General features: G+C 48.3%; 1 protein-coding gene across 6 annotated transcripts in view; it reads left to right on the top strand.

Annotated features, from left to right (window-relative positions):
* Positions 1-18,045, top strand: part of LOC109402218 (leucine-rich repeat flightless-interacting protein 2) — a 445,842-nt gene that overhangs the window by 396,847 nt on the left and 30,950 nt on the right. For 5 of the 6 annotated variants that reach the window (XM_062845229.1, XM_062845228.1, XM_062845226.1 and 2 more), the window contains 4 exons: positions 258-551; positions 3,550-3,913; positions 3,992-4,144; positions 4,223-4,407. In XM_062845229.1, coding sequence (XP_062701213.1) covers positions 258-551; positions 3,550-3,913; positions 3,992-4,144; positions 4,223-4,407 — 996 coding nt within the window. Of the gene's footprint in view, positions 1-257; positions 552-3,549; positions 3,914-3,991; positions 4,145-4,222; positions 4,408-10,191; positions 10,650-18,045 lie in introns of all 6 variants that reach the window. The other variant, XR_003897654.2, reaches the window with a different exon arrangement.

Here is an 18,045-nt window from a genome sequence, read left to right as displayed (position 1 = left end):
TCCGGTCGTTCCGGTTAATTTTTCCCCTATCATCATTTTCATTCTAAACCCCCGAAATCTTAACCAGATGAAGTGATAGTCAATTTGTTGTTGTGTATTTTATTGATGTTTTTATTTTATGTCGCTCGCGGAACAGCCAACCATTTCGAACTCATTTACTGCAGCTTCCTCCACCGAAATTTTCCACCCATTTGACGATGAAGAATTTATTACAACCTTCCCCTTTTTCTCTTCCTTCTTTCTTCCTCTTCGTCCAGGCGGAAGCCCGATTGGCAGCACGGCGGCAAGCACGTGCCGAGGCGCGCGAGATTCGGATGCGAGAGCTGGAGCGACAGCAGAAGGAACTGGAACAGAATGCCGACCGCGTGTTCGACCTGCAGCAGCAGTCCTCGGGGCTGTCCTCGCTGGGGGACATTTCGCTCGGTACTCGGACCACCCGCCTCACGGTCAACAACACGGTACGGGGCAGTTCGCTCTCGTCCCGGCGGAGCAGCGAGGACTCGCTGGAGGAGGAGGGCCGGAGTCTGCGGGACCTGCGGCATGAACTGAGGGTAAGTGCTTTACATATTTGAAAGATGAACATATTTGCTGGATAAATAACTGGAAAAATCTCTGAAGGAATCACTTAGGAAATTGTTGAAGGAATCCCTGGAGGAACCCCTAAAGAAATCCTTGGAGAAGTTACTGAAGCCATTGAAAAATTCCTGAAGAAATCCCTGTAAGAATTCCTGCAGGAATCCCTACAGGAATTTCAGAAGCAATACATGGAAGAATTTCTAAACGATTCCCCGGGGAATTTTTCAAGGAATCCCTGGAGGAATTCCTGAACGAATTCCTGGAGGAATTCCTAAGAGAATCGCAGTAGAAATTCCTAAAGGAATCCCTACAGGAATTCCTGAAGGAATCCCTGGACCAATTCCTTAAAGAATCCTTGAAGAAATTCCTGAAAGAATCCGTGGAGGAATTCCTGAAAGAATTCCTTGAGAAATTCCTAAAGGAATCCCTGGAGGAATTCCTTGAGGAATCACTGGAGGAATTCCTTGAGGAATCCCTGGAGGAATTCCTTAAAGAATCCCTGAAGGAATTTCTGAAAGAATCCCTGGAGGAGATCCTGAAAGAATCCTTCGAGAAATTTCTGAAGGAATCCCTAGAGGAACCCTGAAGGAGTCCCTGGTGGAATTTCTGGAGAAATCCGTGGTGGAATTTCTGGAGGAATCCCGGGTGGAATTTCTGAAGGAATCCCTGGAGGAATTCCTGGAGCAATCCCTGGAGGATTTCCTGGAGGAATCCCTGGAGGAATTCCTGGAGGAATCCCTGGAGGAATTCCTGGAGGAATCCCTGGAGGAATTCCTGGAGGAATCCCTGGAGGAATTCCTGGAGGAATCCCTGGAGGAATTCCTGGAGGAATCCCTGGAGGAATTCCTGGAGGAATCCCTGGAGGAATTCCTGGAGGAATCCCTGGAGGAATTCCTGGAGGAATCCCTGGAGGAATTCCTGGAGGAATCCCTGGAGGAATTCCTGGAGGAATCCCTGGAGGAATTCCTGGAGGAATCCCTGGAGGAATTCCTGGAGGAATCCCTGGAGGAATTCCTGGAGGAATCCCTGGAGGAGTTCCTGGAGGAATCCCTGGGGGAATTCCTGGAGGAATCCCTGGAGGAATCCCTGGAGGAATTCGTGAAGGAATCCCTAGAGGAATTTTGGAAGGAATCCCTGGAGGAATTCCTGAAGAAATCCGTGCAGGAACCCCTGGAGGAATTCCTGAAGGAATCCCTGGAGGAATTCCTGAAGGAATCCCTGGAGGAATTCCTGAAGGAATCCCTGGAGGAATTCCTGAAGGAGTCCCTGGAGGAATTCCTGAAGGAATCCCTGGAGGAATTCCTGAAGGAATCCCTGGAGGAATTCCTGAAGGAATCCCTGGAGGAATTCCTGAAGGAATCCCTGGAGGAATTCCTGAAGGAATCCCTGGAGGAATTCCTGAAGGAATCCCTGGAGGAATTCCTGAAGGAATCCCTGGAGGAATTCCTGAAGGAATCCCTGGAGGAATTCCTGAAGGAATCCCTGGAGGAATCCCTGAAGGAATCCCTGGAGGAATTCCTGAAGGAATCCCTGGAGGAATTCCTGAAGGAATCCCTGGAGGAATTCCTGAAGGAATCCCTGGAGGAATTCCTGAAGGAATCCCTGGAGGAATTCCTGAAGGAATCCCTGGAGGAATTCCTGAAGGAATCCCTGGAGGAATTCCTGAAGGAATCCCTGGAGGAATTCCTGAAGGAATCCCTGGAGGAATTCCTGAAGGAATCCCTGGAGGAATTCCTGAAGGAATCCCTGGAGGAATTCCTGAAGGAATCCCTGGAGAAATTCCTGAAGGAATCCCTGGAGAAATTCCTGAAGGAATCCCTGGAGAAATTCCTGAAGGAATCCCTGGAGAAATTCCTGAAGGAATCCCTGGAGGAATTCCTGAAGGAATCCCTGGAGGAATTCCTGAAGGAATCCCTGGAGGAATTCCTGAAGGAATCCCTGGAGGAATTCCTGAAGGAATCCCTGGAGGAATTCCTGAAGGAATCCCTGGAGGAATTCCTGAAGGAATCCCTGGAGGAATTCCTGAAGGAATCCCTGGAGGAATTCCTGAAGGAATCCCTGGAGGAATTCCTGAAGGAATCCCTGGAGGAATTCCTGAAGGAATCCCTGGAGGAATTCCTGAAGGAATTCCTAGAGGAATTCCTGAAGGAATTCCTAGAGGAATTTGTGAAGGAATCCCTGGAGGAATTCCTGAAGGAATTCGTGAAGAATTCCTTGGAAGACTCGCTGAAGGAATCCCTGTAGGAATTCCTGAGGGAATCCCCGGAAGAATTCTAGACGGAATCCCCGGAGGAATTCCAGACGAAATTTCTGAGGGAATTCCCGGAGGAATTCCTGAAAGAATCCCCGGAGGAATTACTGCAGGGATCCCCGGAGGAATTCCTGAAGGAATCTCCGGAGGAATATCTGAAGGAATCCCCGGAGGAATTCTTGAAGGAATCTCCGGAGGAATTCTTGAAGGAATCTCCGGAGGAATTCTTGAAGGAATCTCCGGAGGAATTCTTGAAGGAATCTCCGGAGGAATTCTTGAAGGAATCTCCGGAGGAATTCTTGAAGGAATCTCCGGAGGAATTCTTGAAGGAACCTCCGGAGGAATTCTTGAAGGAATCTCCGGAGGAATTCTTGAAGGAATCTCCGGAGGAATTCTTGAAGGAATCCCCGTAGGAATTCCTGAAGGAATCTCCGGGGGAATATCTGAAGGAATATCCCGAGGAGTTCCTGAAGGAATCCCCGGAAAAATTCCTGAATGAAACCGTGGAGAAATTCCTGATGGAATCCTTGGAGGAATTCCGAAAGAATCCCTTCAGGAAGTACTGCAGGATTGTTTACGCGAAGTCATCCGGGAGGTCTTCCGAAAATTTCTCCGGGAATTCCCGAAGGAACCCTTCCACAAACCCCTCATAAAATCCCTTCAGGGACTCTTGGGGTTCCACTAGGGCTCTAGGCAAACCTACATCGTATTGTCTTTTCCAGGACGTGGAGGACCGCTTCCGGAAGGCGATGGTCGCCAACGCCCAGCTGGACAACGAACGTGCCTCCCAGAACTACCAGATCCAGCTGTTGAAGGACAAGCTGGAAGAGATGGAAGAATCGCACGCCCAGCTGCAGCGGGAGTTCAAGGAAAAGTGCCGGGATCACGATGCCTTAAAGCGCGCCAACGACAAACTGTCCGAGGAGCTGAAGCTGGTGCAGGGCCAGCTGAACGAACGGGACACGCTCATCGAGGAGCAGGGCCTGGTGATCGTGACGGTCGAGAACGAGGATGGCAGCGATGCACGGCGCGCACTAGTCACAGCAGAGAATGCACAACTCCTAAAGTCCGCACAGGGTTCCTTAGGTAGGGATGGGTGGGGGGAGGTGGTTTTGAAGTCCTGGTTTATTAATCTATGTTTTTTGTTTTGTTTTATGAACGCAGATGTAAGACTCAAAAAGTTCTCGGAAGAGAAGCAGGAACTTCAAAACGAAGTTCAGACGTTACAGCAGCAACTGAACGACATCAAATCCAAGGGCAGGAAGTACAGTTCCTTCAACGGGGCACTGGATGATGACGATTATGAAGATGCACAACGTACGTATCTGGATGGGTGGCAACCTAATTTATACCTAAGGAATATTGCTCATCGCCAAATCTACTTGTCAATTTCAGGAGAAGCCAACAAGCTGATCGCGGACTACAAGTATAAGCTCGCGAAAGCGGAACAGGAAATCGCCAACCTGCAGGCCAGCCTAGCGAGGTCCGAATCGCAGGTGATTCGATACAAGAGCACCTCGGAGGCGGCAGAAAAGGCCGAAAGCGAGCTGAAGATCGAGAGGAGGAAACTCCAACGAGAGGTAAGTGGCGAGCGCCGAGCTGCATTTGTTTCTTTTCGGTTTTCTAGTATTTTCAAAATAGCTGACACAGCCCCACGTCGCACAATGGGACAGAAACCTGAATTCGTTGGTCAAAACTGTTAACGCGCTGTATATGATTAGAAGAAACAGCTAAACTTACACAGACATATACAAACTATAGATAGTAGAGTAAACATAGATCCGCTATGATGAATCCGTTGTCATCCGTCAAACGAACTGTCAAAATCTGTATCCAAACGAGCTTGTCGTCACGATTTGGACATCATCAATGGAACACATGACGTCATATTCAATCATCGCACTTTTGAAAATTACTACTTACACGCTTGAAACATTTTAGTCAGCGGTGTCCGCGGATCTATGTTTACTCTACTATCTATAATACAAACTAGGAATTAACAATATCCTCAATTTTTGAGTAGTTTCTGGATAAATTCTGTAGAACATCCTGCAAGTGTTACGTCCATAAATTCACCGAGAAATGTTTCGTCGAACTGCTGAGGGATATTCTAGTGGTGTGTTTCTTATTGGATTTGTTGTTTATTACGGGATTTTTGCGAAGAGTTTTGACGGAACTCCAGAAAATATTTACATACCAGCACAGCAATATCATAGCATGAAAACTTGCACAAATCGTGGTTGCAGGTATATCCATTGCCATTACAGATTTCGTTACTATCTACAATAACATAGACCCGCCTATTTCCACACCTCCAGCCAAGGTATTGCAAGAATTTTTATTTTATAGGTCTTATCACCATCAAGAAAACTTCAAACCTCATGCGATCGATAATCGTTTAACAATATAGTATCGTTGGTTGACTCACTCACGCCTTAGTCTTTCCCCTTCTCTTGCATCCGATGCTAACTTAGCGACACGTTTTCTTCACTTTTCGCTCAATGTTTACATTCCACGCCCAAGTAACGCACTCACATGCGAGCTTCGCGGCGAGAAAGTCTAGTCGCGCACACGCTCATTGTTAACTCTTCTTGCTGAACAACAAACTCCAGGCTAGGAGTCTTCCAAATATAACCGCGCACAAGCTCACTTGTCACTTTTGCCGCTGAACAACAAACTTACGGCAAGGAATCTTCTGAATCTAGTTGCGCATTCGCTCACCGTTTACTTTTCGTCCCGGACAACAAGCTCCCGGATATAAATCTTCCGAATCTAGCCACGCACACGCTCACTGTTAACTTTCTGCGCTGAACAACAAATTCACGCCAAGAAAGCAAACGCTCACTAAGTAAACAGCTCAGAACAACATACTCCCGATAAGGCATTTTGTGAATCTTTGCGTACCGTAAATACAACAAGTTCCAACAAGGGAATCTGTGTCTAACTGCGCAAATGCCCACTGTTACTTCGCTCCGAACAGCGTACTCCCGGCTAACCATTTTCTGAATCTTGCCACGCAAACGCTCATTCTGTTTTTCATGCCGAACTGAATCTTCCGAACATAGCTGTGCACAATCTTACTGTTAACTTTTAGTATCGAACAACAAGCTTCCGGCGGGCAATCTTCTGAAAAAAGAATCTTCCGAATCCAGCCGAACACACTTTTTACTTTTCGTGCCGAACAACAACGATGTCACAAAACGTTGACCGGGTGGTCATTCCCGGCCATCTACACTCTGACAGTAAGCCACACAAGAACCGGATTCGTTTTTCTAGCGAGGAACCTTGGCATTCTGAGGATCCCAACTCCTACCCGAAGCCCTCGGCAGGTTTTAGCTATGCTATGGTACATTAAGGACTTCTTCTACGAACTCCCGGAGCTGGAGATCCTCCAGGATACACATTCTCCGGCAGTGATCGCCTTGCAAGAGTTCCATCAAGTCACAACGGAGCGAGTAAACAGAACTCTCCGGGATAGTTACCCCGGAGATAGCGCAAAATTTTCCTCGGAACTGATGAACCTGAACACGGATTAGGTAGTGGTTGCGCAGCTATCCCTAGGATCACTATACCTTCCAAATGGCAAACTGCCAAATCTATAGGACAGGATCGGCAAGGTTCTCCAGAAGATTCCCAAACCAAAACTGATTCTCAATGACGTCAAAGACCACCATCGAGCATCAAATCTCCGAGGAACTCTCAAATTCTCGTAAGCACTGGCAACAAGCCCAGACTTTCCATCCTTAATGACATGTCTATTACCATTGAACGGATGATTCACAACAGCATGAACGAAATAGTAGAAACGAGCAAAGTATCTACGCAGATAAGCTGAAAACTGACTTGGCAACTAATGAATGTGGTCAAAAATCCGCGAAATGACTTCCTTTGATCTTGTTTTGTAGAATCATGAAGATTTATATGTCGCATGCTTTTCACGGAAGGACAAGATTCCTGGAACACTCCGGAACGCGTTCAACATGGTCAAAAATCCGCGAAATGGCTTCCTTTGATCTTGTTTTGCAAAATCATGAAGATTGATATGTCTAATGCTAGAATTTTGAAGAGACATAAAAGTGGCCATTTGCACGGAAGAACCAGGTTCCCGGAACATCCCGGAACGTGTCCAACGTGGCAAAAAATCCGCTTAATTGCTTCCTTTGATCTTGTTATGCAAAATCACGAAGATTGATATGTCGCATGCTGGGATTTTGAAGAAGACATAAAGATGGCCGTTTTCACGGAGGACCCAGGTTCCCGGAACATCCCGGAATGCGTCCAACGTGGTCAAAAGTCCGCGAAATGGCTTCCTGTGATCTTGTTTTGTAAAATCATGAAGATTGATATGTCGCATGCTGGGCTTTTGAATAGACATAAAAGAGGACATTTTTACGGAAGAACCAGAATCCCGGAACATCCCGGAATGCGTTCAACGTAGTCAAAAATTTGCGAAATGGCTTCCTTTGATCTTGTTATGCAAAATCCTGAAGATTGATATGTCGCATGCTGAGTTTTAGAAACCCAACGAAAGTGTCCTTTTGCCCCGCCAAAAACATATCCCAGTTCGTCCCGAAATAGCTCCGGAACCAAATGACCAATTTAAAATTTTAGTTTACGTATAAAAACTAGATATCTAACCGGTTCTTTTGGGACGTCGATGACCAAAATTGGCCCAGAAATAACGAAGTTATGATTTTTCCAGTCTGCTCCTGAATACGCAAATCGTACGTTATTACAAGGGGTTTAGTATAGTGCTGTTGTAGAACAGACATGCTCTATATTGATCGAAAAAAAGCTCTATAAGCTCAAAAGGCGTCTGTATCCGAGCTTGAATGTTTTTCAGCGAAAGAGGTCGGAACCCACAAACACCATGGACAACTTTTGTCCAGTTACACTCACCAGCTGTGTCACCAAGGTGATGGAACCTGGCTTGATCAGCATCTGGAAACTGAGGGCCGCCTGGATCATAGGTAGGAGGCCTCCAGAGCTGGCCACGGCAGGGGATTATATCTTGCCGACTTGGGGCAAATTTTAGACAAAGTGTTGGAGAGAGGCATCACTAGAGCCTACAATGATATGTACCTACTAGACTAGTAGGTTTGTGCTCGGTATTTTCAGTCGAGGCGGCAGCGATTTCACGAGTCATTATTCACCCCGTTCAGTTTCAATGCTGCTTGCCGAACTCGGTCAGCGTAATCGACACTCTGCAATCTCATAGAACTAAGCATCCCATTGTTCAGGAGGTTCAGGAGTTACCTTTGTTTGAATGCCGGACAACTGCGGCATCAAGGGGAACGAGGCAGCTGACATCCTGGCTTCTCCGGATCACGAAAGAGCACTTCGCCCTCCCCAAGATCCCGGCGATGACGGCCGGACCTGGAGCAACCATCACCAATTGCCAGTTCTTTTTTACCTATAAAACATGAAACTAAACCGCTAAACCTCTTCATTTGAATCCCTCATCCGGCTTTCAAGAAATGAATCAGCTTAGAGATAAAATTCTCTGTTATGAGCTTGAGCTTATCGTCAAAACAGAACACTACACATCTTCAGTGTGTGAGTGTTGGTGATATTCTATTTTTAGGTCAATCTGGGGAAAGGGAATGAAGTGATGATTGCAATCTTTTATATCCACAGCAGACCGAATATACATCTGCGTGTGCACAAATTTATGCGGATGTCGGATTGTTGGAAAGATATTATTGGCAGTAGGTTCACACATTGGTGCGTGGGTGCTAGGTGTAAGATGATTGAATTGTGTGTTTATTATTCTAAAGATGATGCGGCACAGTTCGCTTGAATGATCAAAGGCGTTATCTGATAGATACTGTGTTGTGAAAGTTGGAAGGAGGAAAACGACTTTTCTGGTTCTAGTGAAGGCTATGAACGAACATATATATGTACAGGCGATAGACAAAATGATCGGGGCAGGCAAAATTTTCACTTTTTAAAAAATGTCCAATTAGCTATAACTTTTCGAAAAATGCATCAAATATTCTCAAATGTTCACTGTAAGTTGATCAACTATTTGTGTATCAGTGGACAAAATTAGGAAAAGATTGGGCTATTCTGCACGAAGTTATAAGCATTTTAGAAAAAGGTAGAATTATCCGATAGCCAACTTTGAGCTGTCATATTACCGGATTCAATGCACCGAATGTAATGAAATTTTGTCCATTTATGACTTATATAATGACCTCTGAAAAACGTTTGACTCAACTTCAAATTATTATCAAGAGAAAAAGTTCTAGCGATTTCATTAACTTAGTAACTTGGTCTATTTTTAATATGCATCCCATTACTTTTTCAATGAATTGCCGCCTATGTTGTTACTTTCCTTTTAAACATATCTGTATTCCAGACAATCAGAGTGAATTTTAATGAACTATAATTAGCATCTTGAATTTTGAAACGATGTTGAAATTTGAAAAAAATTGGCTGTTTTATTAGAAAAATAATCTAATTGTTATCATTTTCTTCCGTGTTAAGAATTTTAAGTTATGTCAAAAGTTTTTCAAAGCTCATTATATAAGTCTTAAATGGTAAAAATTTCATTGCATTCGGTTCATTGAATCCGGAGATATAACAGCTCAAAGTTGGCTATCATATAATTATACCTTTTTTTAGAATTCTTATAACTTCGTGCAGAATAGTTCGATCTTTTTCAAATTTTGTCCACTGATACACAAATAGTTGATCAACTTACAGTAAAAATTTGAGAATATCCGATGCACTTTTCGGTTAATTTTTTTGAAAAGGGGAAATTTGTCTATCCCCTGTACATAGGCAGTATATGTAGAAATAAGGGAGAAAGTACGAAGAAATGACGTTCTGCATACGAATCAGAAGTGGTAGCCACTACATACCAAAAATCGATTGAGGATTTCAGCAAAATTTTGTTGAATTTTGCCGAGCTGAAAGTTTCACCAATTTTTTTGCTGAAATTCAATAAAATTTGCTGATTTGTTTAGTAAACTTTGCTGATCACCAGTAATGTTTTGCTGAAATTCAGCAAACTTTGCTGAAATTCAGCAAACTTTGCTGAAAGTTCAGCAAAAAACTTTGCTGGACCCTTTAGCTCGGCAAAATTCAGCAAAATATTGCTGAAAGCGTTTGGTGTGCAGACCACCAAGCCCGTCTATAAGGCTAAATATCTTTATGGTAACAAAAACAATAACAATAATATCACTTGCGTATTCTTTCTGTTCTGCGTGTACGCCGATCGCCAAATATCTCAATTTTATTCAAGAAGTTTTGACCAACGAAAGCAGGTTCCTATCCCATTGTGCATCGTCAGCACCCGCAGAGAGGGTTGCCCATTTCTACCGAATTACTTATCCGTGCTTAATTTGTCCAACGAGCAGCCAATTATCACCCAGTTCTGGGACGAATGCCACTGCCAGTAGCGTAATAACGACACGACGAGATGATGACAAAGCGCACCGCACAACCATACACCTACTAACTAGGTGACAATTTTCGCGAGTAAATACCCACCTAACAATCTAGACTAAGAGTCGCGAAATGCCAACCAACCGACGACGATTATTCACCAACGAACGTGCAGCGAGGGGGCGCAGCAGCGCACGTGTGCGCGCGATTGCGCCAATGCTTCTGCGCAATTGATTAATTGGCTGCAATTAAAATTATGTTCTTTGCTGCGTACTGCTGCCTACCTACTATACTGACTGACTGACTACTGGTTAAGTGTCGCGTTGCGCCAATTGGTTATCCTACCGAACGTCTTGGGTCTCGACGGTGTGTCATTTGGCCATAGTAAGAACACCTACAATTCAGCGAACCCTCTCATCTAATCAACAACGTAAGCAAGCAATACCGGAGTTTCTTATGAGTGTGTCGCGTTGCAAACTTGTTGCGAGCTAACGATATGCGATCCGATCAATGAAGTGATCAGTGATCGTGCGCCATCATCGCTGCGTTTCCGTGTTGTTTTAATCGGTTGACTTTTTTCTGTGCTTGTGTCGTCCTCCTTCCAACCATCTACCTACTGGTCGCCACCCCACCTCGTTTGTTGATTTCATGTTGTGTGCTGCTGATGTTTAATCAGTATGAAAACAATCGGCTCTGTGCGGGAGCAGACGCATTTGAATAACACTGATTACCTATTGCTAGCATAGAAGTAGGTGGGTGGGTGTGTTGCTCTGTGTCGCAACTACGATCCAATCGGCGATCAATTAATCCGAACACATTAGCATCAATTTGAATATTTTTCTCCAGCAATTGATATAATGAGGTCAAATCGATTCGCTTGTGAGAAGGCGTTTGCTGTGTTGTTTGGTTGATTTCGCTACATTTCCTACGTTTATACCCTCATGTGTAATAATTCAACTTATTGCAGTTATGTTTGAAGTGCTAATCATTCAAAGTTTTCTTGCAGTGCACAATACTAATTATTTCATTAGAATAGCAACATTAATTGCATCAAAATCCTACATACAGAAACACAATTGTTAAATGCAGTTTTCCGCTCACAGGAAGTTGTTCATCAATTGAAGGTGTGCTCGCCATGCCTAGAAACTAATGATCTTATCACTAACTCGAATAACTGTCTCAGGTGTGAAAACAGATAGTAGAAAAAATCACTTCAGTTCGCAACGAACAGCGATCGCAAGCAGACGTATCTTTATCGCTGGTCGATCACTAACGTATTTTATTTCGTTTTGTGCTACGTGTCTTCTTTTAAATCGTTTTAATCCCCGTTAAGCGTACATCGTGGACGTAATTCGTGTAGTTAAGTTTATGTGCGCTTAAGTTAGGCTTAACGTTTAGCCTCAGTGCCGCGTGTTCTCGCGGGCCCCCTTCAACCCAAAGCTATTGGGCAAGGGGGTGTAGGAAGTGTGAATAGCGTCGCGATAGACGCGTGTGAAGTGACTGTTACAAAGAGATAAAGCTCTGTCTAAAGTGCGCAGTGCAAGTCCCGCGGGCCCCCTTTGGCCCAAGCTGCTGGGCAGGGGGGTGAAGAAGATCAGTGCGGCGGCGTTTCGCGCCCTTACTTGGGCCTTGTAAGGCCAAATACTTACATTGAGCGTGGAGTCCAACTACCCTAACATACCGGTAAAGAAGAGGTGGAAAAAGCGTGAGGGTCGCAGCAAGCGACCATAAGTGCCAGTGAAGAACGGTCTAAAGTGCGGAAACAAGGGGCGAAGAGAAGAACCGCACAGGGGAAGGTGGCGTTGTGACCCGCCGGCTAGGCCCTAGTGCCCTGGCCGTGACGAGAACCGGTGACAGTGGCCTGAACAAACCAGGCGAAGAACCAATTGTGCGAAGGGAACCAAGCGGAGGGGAAGTGTGAAAACGAAGAAACTAAAAAGTGCTAACAAAAAACGAAGGAAAGTGCGGAGGGAAGTGTATGTGGCGCAGGATTCGGCGGCGCCAAAAAACCGCGCCTAATTAGGACGCTTGACCCCGGTCAAAACCCCCTTGTTGGTCCCAACAACAGGTCGGTGGGCAGGGGTGAGTGCAAGAAGAAACTACCCCCCTTAGTGTGTCCGAAAGGGGCAACACTAGAGTGTTTTATTTCACAAAGTATTACAATACACATCTCGGTGAAGAACATAAAGAAGCAATCGTTGCCTAGAGAGTGAGTGCTTCTCTCGTTCCGTGTTGAGTGCGCCGACCCAGAGGGGACCTTCGGCTCCGGTGAGCGGTCTCTGACGTCCGTGTCGGTACAGGGGGTCTCATCCGCTCGGGCAGATCTCCTGCTCGGGTGACGCTCAGGGTCGGTATCGTCATCCGCAACTGAGGGGTGATCCCACCGTCACATAAGCAAATCCGTCTTTGGTGAGTGCCTTTTTCCTTCTTCCGTACACCAGTTTTTCCTCGGGGCTGCGCTTCCTACAAACGGCCTTGATAGGGGTTTTGGGATGTCGGCTCGTTCCGGGGGGGGGCCCAGAGGGGCCATGCCCCCAACCTACAACAGAAACGAGAGATACATTGATGGATCATACACAGGTAGGACCTTCCCGGCCTACCTTGACAACGATAACAATATGGGTGAACTAGTAATCTTGCGACTACAAGGTGTGGACGACCGTCCCCTGCCGAACGCACCTTTTATGATTCGTAAGTCAATCTCGCGGTACCTGAACGGCAGAATAGATTCGGCGTTCAAAGAGGGTGGAGGACGCACTTACGCGCTTAAAACCCGAAGCGTCGCCCAGGTCCAAAAACTTTTGGAAATGGTAAAATTAGACGACGGCACGCCCATCCAAATAATAGAGCACCCCGTCCACAATTCGATAAAATGTATGGTGTTTAATCGGGACGTCATCGACTTCCCAACCACCGAGCTCGAGGAGGAACTTGCCGACCAGGACGTGACTAAAGTTCACCGTATCACCAAACGAACAGGGGAAGGGAGAGAGAACACCCCCCTGCTGGTATGCACCATCCGAGGCACGGTCAGGCCAGAGCACTTGTACTTTGGGTACGACCGGATACCGACTAGGCCCTACTACCCGTCGCCCATGCAGTGCTTCAACTGCTGGGCTTTCGGGCACACCAAGCTACGTTGTAAAGCTGCCGCACCTGTCTGTGGCAACTGTTCAGGCACTCATCCGATCACCGAGGACAGAAAATGCAATGAACCTACCTACTGTCGAAAATGCAAAAACGGAGAACATCCCCTTGGCAGCCGGACATGCCCGGAATATCAAAGAGAAAATTCAATTCAGAAGATAAGAGTTGACTTTGACTGTTCCTACCCGGAAGCCAGAAGAAGACTCCAGGAAGAAACCAACGACCAACGCCCATCATACGCTCAGGTTGCCAACAACGACAACCGGAACGCGGCCGAGGCCGTGCAAACCGGAACAACGCACAACAACAGCACTGACTTCCAAAGGCTCAGTAGCAGGATCGAACAGCTGATCACTGTTATCGAGCAGAGGGACCAACGGATCTCGGCCCTGGAAGCCTCCGTCTTCGGAGGCCCCGCTATGGCCACTACCAACCCATCGATCGAGGAATTAATGGCCCAGCAGGAGACCAAATTTAACGCGATTATAGCCAACCTTGAGAGACAAAACGAAAACCTTAGGGCAATGAACCTGAAGCTCCTGAACGAAGTCAGCGAGCTCCGGAAATCCATCATTCCGAGACCAGCAGAGAGCACCATGGAAAGCGAGTCTACCAACGACACACCGGAAACTAACACTGTTCCACCCACTAAGAATACGTCACCTGAAAACACCATAACGATGACACCGACACCGGAAGATGGAGAACCAGAAGGTACCAAAACTCCCCTGGACCCGAGGAGCTTGGACCCCTCTCTTGACGGAGTATTCTCCGACTCGGATAACCCGTCCCCAGATTACAGCCCAAACCGCCCGATCGGCGGCAAGGATACTCCTCGCCCGGCTACCCGGGAAGCAGTACATATCACACCGAAGGGACAAAGACCGAATCTAGCTCAACAGACAAACAAGACGCCCAAGAGGAATCTCGCTGCTGCGGAATTAACCTCCAGACAGCAGCAGAAAAAATCGAAACACAAAAGTGCCCCGGACAGCCTGGGCAACCGCCCGAACACTAAATAAACACAAGGATTGAACCGTTTTTCCACGAAAACCACAATAACCCTATCGGTTCCAAAATAACTTTCCCAGGCAAAAAGACGGTCGGTAAACCACCGGAACCTCAGCCTCCTCCGGAGCTGCGGAATCGTCCCCGACAACCACCTTTTGCCAACAGAACAGTGGTTCTCTGTGGACTAGCAAGACAAGTCCGAATCGTAAATCCTTCAGGCCACACACCTGGACAAAATCTCCCAGCAGACAAACAGGGCACCGGTGGGCATCCCCGAAGGGAAGTCCGGGGAGTAAGTCCCACCCCATCTCAATATCTCAAGCGAACCAATTCGGGCATCATCAAGCAAAACGGCATCGACAACACCCACAAAAACAGCAGCAGAAAACAGCAGTACATGCTGGCCACGAACAGCGGGGGCGCCGGCAGACCAGAAGTCTTCGGAGGACTGGAACGGCCGGGTCGCCCCCCGCATTCGGCAGGCGAAGAGGATACAAAAACGTTCCAGGATTTGCAGACCAACCAAGAGACCAACAACATCAGGAGAACCCGAAAATGCACCGGTGGGCATCCCCGAAGGGACGTCCGGGGGGAAAGCCCCACCCCACAAACACGGTTTTCGCTACCTATCCCAAACGCAACAGCCAAAAGAAATGCCTCCGAAAACCCAAAAACGGGAATCCGGCTCAACCCATCAGAACCATCTGAAGCGAGCCTCGTGCTGGACAACTGGATAGCCCCTAGCGACAAGGACAACACCCACAAAAACAGCAGCAGAAAACAGCAGTACATGCTGGCCACGAACAGCGGGGGCGCCGGCAGACCAGAAGTCTTCGGAGGACTGGAACGGCCGGGTCGCCCCCCGCATTCGGCAGGCGAAGAGGATACAAAAACGTTCCAGGATTTGCAGACCAACCAAGAGACCAACAACATCAGGAGAACCCGAAAATGCACCGGTGGGCTTCCCCGAAGGGACGTCCGGGGTGAAAGTCCCACCCCACAAACACGGTTTTCGCTACCTATCCCAAACGCAACAGCCAAAAGAAATGCCTCCGAAACCCCAAAAACGGGAATCCGGCTCAACCCATCAGAATCATCTGAAGCGAGCCTCGTGCTGAACAACTGGATAGCCCCTAGCGACAAGGACAACACCCACAAAAACAGCAGCAGAAAACAGCAATACATGCTGGCCACGAACAGCGGGGGCGCCGGCAGACCAGAAGTCTTCGGAGGACTGGAACGGCCGGGTCGCCCCCCGCTTTCGGCAGGCGAAGAGGATACAAAAACGTTCCAGGATTTGCAGACCAACCAAGAGACCAACAACATCAAGAGAACTCAAAAGGGCACCGGTGGGCTTCCCCGAAGGGACGTCCGGGGTGTAAGTCCTACCTCACAGACACGTACTGTGCTACTAATCCCAAACATAACAGCCATAGGAAATCCCTCCGAAATCCCAACAACGGGAACCCGGCTCAACCCCCCAAAACCCACGGAAGAGAGCCCAGCGCTGGACAACTGGATAAACCCTAGCGAAGTGCAAAACATCTACAACAACAGTAGCAGGAAACAGCAGTTCTTGCTGGCCACGAGCAGCGGGGGCGCCGGCAGACCAGAAGTCTTCGGAGGACTGGAACGGCCGGGTCGCCCTCCGCGCTCGGCAGGTGAATACATGGACCACAAGGAAGCCACTGACAGCTCAGGCGCCGGCCAACCGGAAGCCGTCAGGGGACCGGCATGGCCGGATAGACCGGGGCATCAGACCGGCTTAGGAGGAAAAACGCAGCGGATCTCGCTGGCCACGAGCAGCGTGGGCGCCGGTCGACCAGAAGTCTGCGGAGGACTGGAACGGCCGGATCGACTCACGCACTCGGTGGACGAAAAAGGACAAACACAACCACAATCAGCCACTGACAGTCCGGGCGCCGATCAACCGGAAGCCTCCTGGGGACCGGCATGGCCGGAAAGCCCCGGGCGCCAGACCGGCTCGACTAACCAACGGAGGAATCACGGCAAACAAGTCAGGAAGGACAGTTGGAAGATTCAGAGCAGAAACCAAAAGAAAAATCCCCGCAACGACCCCGCAGGTCTAAAACTTAAAATCAGTCACCCGGACGGTGGGCACCCTGGACAAGCCAGTCCAGGTGGTAAGCCCCACCCGCCCGTCAACTTTCTAACCAACCAACAAAACGGCCAACCTGCCAAGCATCCCAAATCGGGGAACACCGCCGCAACAGCATCTCACAAACCGCCGCCACAATCACAGATCAAAAACGGGTCTGGAACTTGCACGAAGGTGCACGTCCACCATGACCCCGAAAAGCAAGGCCGGCATCTGTCTCCCCCCGGTGTCCTAGAGCCACCGACTGGGAGCCTCGGACTGGCCACCCAGTTCGAACACCTTCAAAGATGACATCGATAAACAACGGAATGGAGAAACTACCCGCCGAGGTGCTCTCCAATGCCGGGTTGTATGACCAAAGGTACGCATCGATTCAAGGTCACAACTGGACAAACTGTCCGGGTTCTTCAAAAACTAACAGAGTTACCCACAACACCAGCAACAACGATCTAGCAGGTCGGAATCAGCCTCCTGGCAGCCCGGGCTTCAGCCGACCGGAAGTCGAAAGAGGACCGGCACGGCTGGGCCGTCCCGGGGGCCAGATAGGCACCGCACTAAAAAAGAACACCGCCTCAGCAACCTCGGGCCAACCTGAATGCCCGCCTACCGGAGGAACGGGGAATGGTGGGCACTCTGGACGCACCAGTCCAGACGGGAAACCCTCCCCCCCGCGTCGTAGCGCTCGGCTAATCGCCAGAAGAGAAAACCAGGACCCAGAAACAAAACAGTCAAAACAAGCTCCAGTAGGAAAACATCCGGACGGTGGGCACCCTGGGCCTCCATGCTCAGGCGGTAAGTCCCATACGTCTCCATCGAACTCGCCCAACACGACTGCCGACGGGCATAACCTGCCTTTTAATCTGACGAACAACGATTCCTCCCTCGACGCCTCGGGCAACTCCCTCGTTTCGGAAACAGCCACAGCTACTTCGTCCTTCCCCAGGACATTTAGGAAAGGCGTCCCGCTAGCGCTACAATGGAACGTGAATGGCTTCTTTAACAACCTGGCAAATCTAGAACAAATCATCCTTAACAACGAACCCCTGGCCATAGCTCTACAGGAGCCACACAAGGTTACGCCTGCGGTGATGAATCGCACCCTAAGCCAACGGTACAAATGGATAACTAGCGTAGGAAGCAACTTCTATCACTCGGTAGCACTTGGCATCTCCACTGAATTGCCCCACGACGTCGTAAATTTGGACACGACCCTGCCTATGGTAGCGGCACGGATCACATGGCCCTTCCCGACGACCATTGTCTCCGTCTACCTCCCTAACCAGAGAATATCGGATCTAAAGAGGCAACTGATCCAGGCCTTGAACGGCATCCCAGGACCGATCCTGCTACTGGGGGATCTGAACGGGCACCATACAGACTGGGGCAGCAAAAGCTGCAACATAAGAGGCCTCGCCATCGCCGAAGTGGCAGCGGAGAAAGGTCTCTGCACGCTGAACGACGGATCCGCAACGTTCATCCGTGGAAGAAGCGAAACAGCCATTGACGTCTCTTTCGCATCTCGACGTATCGCAAACCGTTTTCTATGGTC

Source organism: Aedes albopictus, chromosome 1 (genome assembly GCF_035046485.1).
Source record: "Aedes albopictus strain Foshan chromosome 1, AalbF5, whole genome shotgun sequence".
Taxonomy (NCBI): Eukaryota; Metazoa; Arthropoda; class Insecta; order Diptera; family Culicidae; genus Aedes; species Aedes albopictus.
The sequence above is the reverse complement of the archived record's forward strand: the minus strand, read 5'-3'. Positions and strand labels throughout refer to the sequence as shown.